This window comes from Mercurialis annua, linkage group LG2, assembly GCF_937616625.2.
Source record: "Mercurialis annua linkage group LG2, ddMerAnnu1.2, whole genome shotgun sequence".
In the NCBI taxonomy this organism is placed as follows: domain Eukaryota; kingdom Viridiplantae; phylum Streptophyta; class Magnoliopsida; order Malpighiales; family Euphorbiaceae; genus Mercurialis; species Mercurialis annua.
The window spans coordinates 38,433,964-38,444,251 of record NC_065571.1 but is presented as its reverse complement, the minus strand read 5'-3'; the positions used below and the strand labels follow the sequence as shown (position 1 = coordinate 38,444,251).

Genomic DNA, 10,288 nt, shown 5'->3' with positions numbered 1-10,288 from the left:
ATTGAAAACAGTCTGTGAGAATTCTTCGGCAGCAGGTTATTCAGCAGCAGAAAATTGGTCTTCAGCAGCGGCTAATGTTATCAGAAGAGGAGGAGCAACTGTTAACTTTAATGAGGAGTTAGTAGAAAATGTGGCTTCAGAATTTCTTGGAGGAGTTCATCCAGTTACAATCGAAAATAGATTTTCAGCAACTATAATTGGCAGTACAGCAGCAGTAAATCCCATGTCAGCAGGTGAACCATCTTTTACTGCCTTCAGACTAAATTGGTGTAGTGAGGCTCCTCCTAGAGTTAAATTTTTTATGTGGACGACACTTCACAATAGTACTCCGACTCTCTCTTTCTTGCTTCTCGAAAGATTGTGTTGGATATCAATTCTGGTTGTGGTATATGTGGTGAGATAGAGACTCAAAACCATATTTTCTTGCATTGCATTTTTGCTAGGAAAATTTGGTGTGAGCTTTTCCTTAAGTTAGGAATTTCTTGGGTAATGCCTTCTTCTTTTGAGGACTTCTTCATCCAATGGACAGTTATTGTTTCTAATAAAAGGACTTCGAAGCTTTGGACAACCATTTGGATTATTTTTGTGTGGAAAATTTGGAAGTGCCGCAGTAAGCGAGTTTTTCAACATGTGGATTCGACAACAACGGACGTAGTTTTTCGAAGCTTCAATAACGCTGTTTTTTATTATAAATATAAGCACCCTTCTTTTGTTTACTCCAGCTTAGATTTATATAGAAATTTGGATTCCATCTTCTTGTATTTTGCTCTTTTCTCTCGGAGTCGTAGCCTTCGGTGGCGTAAGCTTTGAGTAGTCTTGAGTAGCCACTTCTTGTGGCTTTTAATAAAACCTTTATTCATCAAAAAAAAACTTAAAAGTTTATTTTGGTATTTTAAAATATTTAGGGTCAAATTGTAATTTTATGCATCTAAGTGCAATTTTTTTGTTTTTAATTTAAAGTCGAATTGTAATTTATGAACTAAATTGCAGAATTAAAAAAACAATCTCGGTAAATTTTAAATTAGAAAGAAACAAGAAATATTCTTTGATTTTTTGTACTTTTACTAATTATTTTACCAACTTATTAATTATTAAATTAATTATTTGGTTTAGATTTAATTGGTCAAATAGATACATATTTTATCTTTTTATATATAGTTTATTTTTAAATTTTTGGGTTGTTTGAGATATTTTAACTGCTTTTATCTATTACGCTTATTAAAAACAAATGACGTAGACGTTATCAAGGGAGGAGAGAATTTTTATGAAAAACGGATAGCTTTAGAAAAAGTAGATTATGTAGGAGTTTTTTACAAAACACACAACAAATTATATAGAAATAAATACTGAAACTACGAGGATTAATTATATAGAGAATTTAGAGATTTTTCTAACGGTTTGCTCTTGTTATGGTCCAAATTCATAAGTCATAACCGACGCTAGAGAATAGAAGTGCTTGCTCCGGAATCCAAAACAATTTTAATGATCTATCAATTTCATATGTGTATGCATAACATGTCATATCCAATTTTGTCCCCTTTTCAAAAAAAATTATCTTTTTTTATAATTTACAATTCATGTTACGTATGCACGATATTCCAATTCTATTTTATTTCTCTAATATACCTCACTATTAATGAATGATATTAATTTTCTCAATTAATACACATATCTTTCCTTTTATTCACATTGTATGCCTCTTTGCCAATTAATGTTGTACTAAGCATGGCAAATCATCACACTTAATTTCATAGTGATATCATAAAACATGCCCAAGTTGCATACAAGAAAAACAGTAAATATCATCAAAGATATACACAACAGTTTGACAACCGACTGCTAAATTCATGCTAAACTACTACTGCGGGTCTAACTAGAAGTAATTAGACTATACACTGCAAAATATCAAAATATCTTCCGAAGAACAACAAATCGGAAGTCAACTGCTACCTGAAAAGTGTTCAAATTTAAACGTTAGTTAAAACTGGTGAATTTGTACATTACTAATAAATATTAATAAAATAATATAAGTATATATAATCAGATATGATAATCAGACGAAATCATAATCCTTGATTCACCGCTATTAACCTCGAATCATATTTATTCATAATTTCACAAACCTTAGTTTAACGAGGATTCAACCACTGCCGCTACTCATAGTCGGAGATTCTCCCTCTAACTTTAACCGTTTAGACCTAGGATATGCATACATCAGACGTCATAAAATGATCTGGGATATATCAGGCATTTGACTTATTTCCAATGTCTTAACAGTGATTGCATAAATCAGCTGTCACACATGATTTGGGGGGGTTTAACCATCATCCATTAAGATATTCCATTACCTTCCTTTCTTATGTACCATATCATTCAATTCTAATCTAATACATACTTACGGATGTTACTGGTGTATACGCAATATTGGTGTATAATATTCAAAACATATACAATATGTTCCTTTCCAAATGATTTATATTTTTTTATAAAATAATTCATAGCATTAATATTTAAAAGTAAAGTACAACTCACATATCATGTGTTTCCTTCTGGAAATACAAAATCACAAGAGTTCGGATCTCGATGCTTCGGAATGCAACAAATTTAACAAATACAAACGTATTAATATTCGTATAAACACATACACTCACATCCTAACTCTAGAATCACATTTAGACTCCACCCAAACAAACATATAACACTTAAGCAAATCACATAGTGCAATTACTTTATTTTAAAATTATATTTTTTTATTCACTTTGAAAATCGTCATCGAGTTTAGCTCCGTAAAACATTTTCCACAATAATACAACTTTTGAAATAATACTTTCCAAAACCTCTATTTTCTTTTCCATGAAACTTTTCGTACCTCGTTGTTCGAGTATACCTTTTAATGCTCGACAATATTATTTTCGTAGAAAATGCATATCCCGTAAACCGAGGTTTCCCCTTCTAGATTCAGGTTTCATTAGACACCTATTTTGCGGACTGGTAAAAAGTGATAAGGAACTGAAACGTACAATGATGATTCCTAGAGACATTCGTATGAGTGACGAGCTATCGATTGTTGTTTGAATATAAATAGACGTGAATAGTGCGTAACTGCGAACTTGAGGGGTTAAAACATAATTAGTCGTAAATAGCCTATAAAATTCCAAAGAAATTGTAATCTAAGTTTAAAAATTCGACTAAATGCAATATCATAGAAGTTTATGGGACGGTTTGCAAGTTTGACGGACTAAAATTGATCATATCCAAACCCGTAGGATTCCAAAAGCCTTTTTTAATACACACGCACCAAAAATGACTTTTAATCATGTTTTACTTAGCCTTTAAGAAATAATCCAAATTTAATTTAATGAATAGAAGTTTTAAATAATCCTAATACCTAAAATCATATCATTTAACATTCTTTCACACTCCTAACTCTACCCTTCCACACTCTTTCAGAAACCTGATGTAACTGAATCTCTTAGAAACCCTAAGTCACCAACAACCTCTATAAATACATCATTAACACATATTAGCTACAGGGTGGCACCAGTCTGCAATTAAACACCAGAAACGTACATAGCCGAATTATTGTATACACACACACACACACACACACACACATAAAATTAGTCGATTACAATCCAAAGATGGATTCCACATCGGGATCACCATGAAACGAGTCAAGGACTCATAATGGTACTTCTGAGGACCTAAAATCACCTCTCATCACTTTTATTGCCATCTTTATCATGATTGTTGTATGAGGATGCATGTTAGTTTACTTTGTCGATTTTTCCCATAGTTACTATTTTTGATGTTTTTGTTATAATTGCCATGAAAAACTGATTATCAGCATGTTTAGGGCTGTTTTATTATTTCGTATGCCATATATTCGAAATCTAGTCAATTCCAGTGCTTAGGGAGCATGTTAGAGTTAAATCGCCATATTATGTGTTCTTGATATTTCTGCCATATTATCTTCAAAATTGCCTTAGAAAAGCAAGATTTATGATGATTAATTCATGTTTAATCGTTGTATTTCAATTCTTGTATACTTTAGAACTTGTTTTTGTACGTTTCGAAGCTCTTTTTGCAAGATCCCGAAATCTGAAGAAGCTCCCTGGACTCGGCAAGAACCGGCACTTAGACTTTGTGATGAATTAAAACGTATGTTAAATTCATTTTGGTGGGGTAGAGATCAAAGTAAGAAAAAAGGTATCAGTAGCGAGATGGGATAATTTATATGTTCCTAACAAAAATTGGAGGAATAGGTTTTTAAGAAGACTCGAGAGTTTAATGTAGCTATGTTAGCTAGACAAGCGTGGTTTACTAGTGTGGACAATAATTTGATCATTGAAGGAAATGTTTTTAAACCCGGACCGGTGACAGAACCGGCGTGGCTACCGGTTTAAGATTCAACTGGTTCAACCGATTTAACCACCGGTTCAACCGGTTTTAAAACTTAGCAAATTTTATTTTATAAAATTTTCAATTTTAAGTTACATGTACTTACTTGAAATTTTTTCCATTTTATAAGTTACATAACTTTTAAAAGTCTACAAAAACAAAAGCCTACATATAAAAAGCCTTATATATAAAAGGCCCAAACTAAAGTATAACCTTTTGAAACTAGGGTTTTCTTTTCATTTGAACACTTAAATAGCAATTGCTCTTTCTCTTCTTCCCCATTTCTTTGTGCTGCCGTTCCTTTTGTTTTTAAATTTAATAAAAAATGTCAAATAATAAATTAAATCACCAATATATCAAATTAATGTCCATTAGAAAACATGATAAATATATCAATGGTAAGTGATATTGTATTTCATTTTTTTAGTTCAAAATTGAGATTGTGTTTTGTTTTTGTCCTAAAGATAGTTTTTGTATATCTCCATCTCTATTCTTAACCTTTAATTTCAGAATCATCAATTAAATAAAGAAAATAAAATAAATTTTTGATTATTTGAAGTTTAGAGATTGAGTAACCAGTTTTGCAGTAGATTTTACAAGAACCGGTTATTTAAGGTTGAACCGGTTTCAACGGTTCTCTGATTATTGGCGGTTTTTTACGGTTTAAAACGGTTAAACCGCAAATCCGGGTTTGAGACACAAGTGGACCGGACAGGCCTCCGGTTCCTGGTTGAACCGGCCGGTCCGGTCCGGGTTTTTAAACATTGGTTGAAGGTTTTTAAAGATAAATATATTCCTAAAAATTCTTTTCTCGAAGCATATTTGGGTTCTAATCCTAGCTATGTTTGGCGTAGTATTTTTGAGTCTAAACTGGTGATGATGGGAGGGGCTAGAGTAAGAATGGTTGTAAAACGAGTGTCTGGGGGAGTGCGTGGTTGAATGGGAGGACGAGTTTGGTGACTACAAACAAACCGGATAGATTTGATGATGTGAAAGTTAAGTCTCTTTTTTAGGTCAATGGTAATGTGTGGGATGAGGTGTTGGTTAGAGATCTGAAAATGTAGAAAATATTCTTGCTAAATCCACTAGTAATCAATATATTGAGGATGGTTGGAAATGGCGATTTGATCTGAAAGGGAAATTCACAGTTAAAAGTTGTTATAGAGCGTTGGGAGTTAAGGTTGAGGAGCTGCCAAACTGAATCTGGAATCGTATTTAGAAGCTTGACGTTCCTTTACTTGTTCGGAATTTATGTGGAGGTCTTGTTCCAGTTATTTACCAACGTCAGCAGCTTTAGCTCAGAGGAGAGTATTTATAAATGAGTGCCCAATTTGTACATTAGGGGTTGACAAGGTGGAGCATCTTTTCTCTACATATAAAGTTGTTGCTTCTTGTTGGGAGATGGTGACAATGCCAACGTTTGGAGAGATGATGATAGCTTCAAAGACGGAGTAGCGAGTTGGTTTGTGGAAGTGCAAGCTGAGAATCAACATTTTTGGCGATGGTATGTTGGGTTCTTTGGAAGAACCGAAATAATATTGAGAAAATAATAAAACTATACAAAAAGAGGAAGAAATAATGCTAAATTTGCTGAAATATTACATGAGCACCTCAAAAAAATGAAAGTTTACATTTAATACCTACCCAATTAGGATGCAACATATGTCTCACACAAAACAAATGAAAAAGGTCAAAAACGCGTCAGAATAGTCAAAAACGCGTCTAACCTGCGCCTAACACGCGTGTCAGAACTGTGTGTCAGTCACGCGTCATTTTTTCAAAACTATTCAAACATGTATTATTTATGTATCAGTTATGTATCGGATATGCATCAAAGGACATATCTGATTATTATTTTTCATATTTATAAAACAAAAATAAATAAAAAAATAGATAAATCTATTATTAATATGTATTATTTATATGGTTCTAAGGTGTATGTATAATATATTTTAAATTAAAAGATATATGTATCACGTGCTTTAATTAAAATTCACGCATCAAATAATATCAAGAATAATTATACAACGCAACGGTTGCGCCACGTCATTCGTGCAACAAACCAATAAGGCGTTAGCCATGTGCAAATGTTTAATGATAAAAAAATAAGTAATAAATAAAGATTCCCTATCGCAAATGATTATTGGCTTGTTGTAAAAATGACGTGGCACATCCGTTGTGTGGGATAAACACTCTAATATCAATAACATTATGTTATTATTCACTATAAATTGAAGTATAAAAGTAATAAGTTATTAGGTGTATAAATAATATCAAAATGTTATTAATATTATTTGATATATTATTGTCTTTGAGGTGTATATATAATATATTTTAAATTAAATTTACATGTATCACATACTTTAATTAAAATTAACGCATCAATAACAAATTTATATGTTACTCGATATAAATATTTTTAGTATACATGATATATACACAAAACAAAGAACTAATAATAATATTATCCACTTCATTAGTGATGGATACCGAATCCTACGATAGTTATAATGGAGCCGAGTCACAGGAGATACACTCTCAGGTGATACCGGACTCCCGATGAAGACCTGATTATATGAGGAAGGCGGCCGAATCCCTTGAGATCCGCCGATGCACCAATGAAGACCGAATTCCTTAGGATCCGCCCAAAGCGCGTTAATCCGGGATTCGGATAGATCGCCATGGTCTGCTATAATATCTCGAAATATCTTCCCAGTTGGACACAATCTCCAACATGAAAAGATAAGCTCTATCTTAGGAAGACGCACTACTAAAAAACAGGGGTTTAGCGACGGATAATTCCGTCGCTAAACCCCTATATTCCGTCGCTAATGGTGTTTAGCGACGGAATGGCGACGGATTGACTCCGTCGCCACAATACTAGTCGCTAAACGAGTAGCGACCATTTTTATAAATCCGTGGCAACTTTAGCGACGGAATATCCGTCGCCAAATTTGCTAATCTGTCGCCATTTAGTCTCATTTGGAGACGAATTCTGAGACTAATTGGCGACGGATAAAGATATATTAGCGACGAATATTACATTCAGCGACGGAAATATCTGTCGCTAATGAGTTACAGTCATATCCTGAGACTATTTAGGAAGACGTTCCTAAATAGGACTCATGTCTGAATAAGGTAGATCACTATAAATCAGGGTGAATCCCTACAAAGTAGCTCGATCCCTACAAAGTAGGATTCACTTACCTACTATGACTCTACAAGGTATGCATTCATCTACTATAAAAGGAGCATGAGGTATGTCTAGAATCACAATTACATTCATATACTCAAAACGCTGCTTAAAGCTCTAAACTGACTTTAGCATCGGAGATTTAATCGGACCACCACCGTCTGGTTAGCTTCTACCCTGTTTTGCAGGTCTCATTCACCGGTTCAGAAGGCAGACTCCATCAATTGGCGCCATCTGTGGGAAAATCTTAGCTCAACTTCAATTCGAAGGAGCTTTTCTGAACTCAAAACAAATTTTATTGAAGAAGATGACTTCTAAAGGAATGAACTTGAAAGACAAACAACCAATGAATCCAAAAAGCACGCCGGAAGTAATCAACGTCACTGAGGATGGGCTCCATAACTCCGGGGGGAAGAAGTGATACCGGAGGGCCCTCTTTTTCGACAACTCAATATCAAACTAATTCGATGAGAGGAAGCAACCCAATTGCTTTCAACCTAAACACTGATGAACAACCAACGCCAGGCATGGCAGCACAAGATTTATACAGCGAGATGCTGAAAAAAGTACTAGAACCTGTCCAGGCAAATCTGGATAAATTGGCTAGTGAAGCAAAAAGAACGAATGATAGGCACGAAGAAACTATGAAAATCATGAGGGATAATTTCATCCCAACAGCGACAAGAAGAAGAGGAAGAACAGAAAACACAGACCCAGGCCGTCAAGAGTCAAGGGAAGAAAACAACAGAAGAAGAGAACCCCGAAACGGAGGAAATGAGGAAAGAGACGAGGCAAGAAACGACAGAAACCGACGGGAAAATGGAAACAGGAGTGACGAAGAAAGCCCAGGAAATCAAGAGAATGGAAAAGAAAAATCCGACGAGCGATCCCCTGAAACGCCCAGAAATGAGCAAAATCAAGACGATGCCCGAAGCGGGTTAAACTCAAAAAGAGAAGAACGAAGGGAGGAGAAAGAAGATGCCCCACCTAAAACCAAGCGACAAGACAAAGATGCAGGGAAAGAGCAACCAAAGAAAAAACACCAAGAAGGAGAGGGCGAGTCCTCAGAATTGGCCCAAAAGAGCAAAGCCACATACGTGGTCGAGGAAGATCTAGAAGAAAAGATTGCCAAAGCACTCAAGAAACTGAAGTCAGAAGAGCTGGATATAGACGATCTCAGGTTGAAGGGATCGCCCCTTTCACATGAGATCATGGAGGAAACCATTCCATATAGCATGAAGCTACCAGTTTTTCCAACCTTCAACGGAGAAGGGGACCCCCGAGATCACACTTCCAGATTCACAGCCACCATGGGGCTACTCAGCGTATCAGACGCTATTTTATGCAGGGTTTTCCCAACCACACTCACCGGTACCGCCCAAAGGTGGTACAACAAACTGAAACTAGGATCCATCAAGAGCTTCGCTTCGCTAAACATACCAGCAAAAACTACCACAAGCATCCTAAGATCATGCATTCAAGAAGAAGGAGAAACCTTAAGAAGCTATATCGAACAATTCAACAAGCAAGCTATGAAGATTGATAACCTGAACGTCGACATGGCAACCGAAGCATTGCAAGAAGGAACACGATTCGGAAAACTGGTAGACAAGCTGCTGGTTAATAAACCCATGACTTTCTCGAACCTGATGGGCATAGCTAAAAATACTTCGAGCTAGACGATGGGCGAAGGGCGATTCGTGGAAAAGAATCGAAAGGAAAAGAATCGAAAGAGAAATCCAAAGAGAAGTCGAAGTCGAAATCCGAAGATAGGAGAGGAAGGCCAGAAGAAAATAGGCGATTCGCCCCCCAAACAAGATACAAACCGAGGTATGACCCCCGAGACGACAAAAACAACTTCACACTATTGAACACCAGCCGAACCAATGTCCTCATGTGGATCAAAGAAAACGTCAAAAACGTGGTATGACCACCAAAGATGAAAGCCGAGATAAGGGACACGAGAAAGTACTGCAAATTTCACGAAGACTATGGACATGAAACAGACAGCTGCACAGATTTGAAAGTCGAAATTGAGAGAATGATCGACACAGGAGAATTAAGGAAATTCGTGGCCCGCAAAGAAAAAAGCAATGACAAGGGAGAAAAGAGAAGCAGAGATGACAAAACAAAAGAAAAAGAAGACGAACGCCCATCCAAAATATTGGGAACCATACACATGATCAATGGAGGTGGACACAGCAGCTCAACGATTAGGAGAAAGCAAAGGAGAGAAGTGATGAACATTAGAGAAACTCACATGCCACTTGTAATCTTTGATATTGAAGATTATGAACATGTCAAAGCACCCCACAACGATGCCTTGGTAGTGACTACTATCATTGAGAATTGGAACATGGAGCGAATCCTAATCGATAAAGGAAGTGTAGTGAACCTTATGACAAACGCGGCGTACAATATGCTTGGAGGAACCGCATCAAGGTTGCGTTGAGTCCCGATCCCACTATCAGGACTCGGTGGCCCCTCCATCAATCCATTAGGAGCAGTCACCCTGGAAGAGATAATCGGCCCGGAGAGAGGAATCAACAAGAAAATTATGTCACTATTTAACATAGTTGACATGGAGCTAACATACAATGCCATCCTCGGAAGACCTTTCCTTCATGACTCAGCTGCAGTGACTAGCATAAGAGCATTGGCAATGAAAATACCAACCGAGAAAGGAGTAGTGAT

At 36.0% G+C, this 10,288-nt stretch overlaps 1 protein-coding gene across 1 annotated transcript; it reads left to right on the top strand.

The window, feature by feature from the left end:
* The first annotated feature begins 7,983 nt into the window (after positions 1-7,983).
* On the top strand, positions 7,984-8,801 carry LOC126668469 (DNA polymerase II subunit B4-like). The gene is made up of 2 exons (XM_050361661.1): positions 7,984-8,618; positions 8,705-8,801. The coding sequence occupies exons 1-2, from the start codon at positions 7,984-7,986 to the stop codon at positions 8,799-8,801; spliced, it is 732 nt and encodes a 243-aa protein (XP_050217618.1).
* The last annotated feature ends 1,487 nt before the right edge of the window (positions 8,802-10,288 follow it).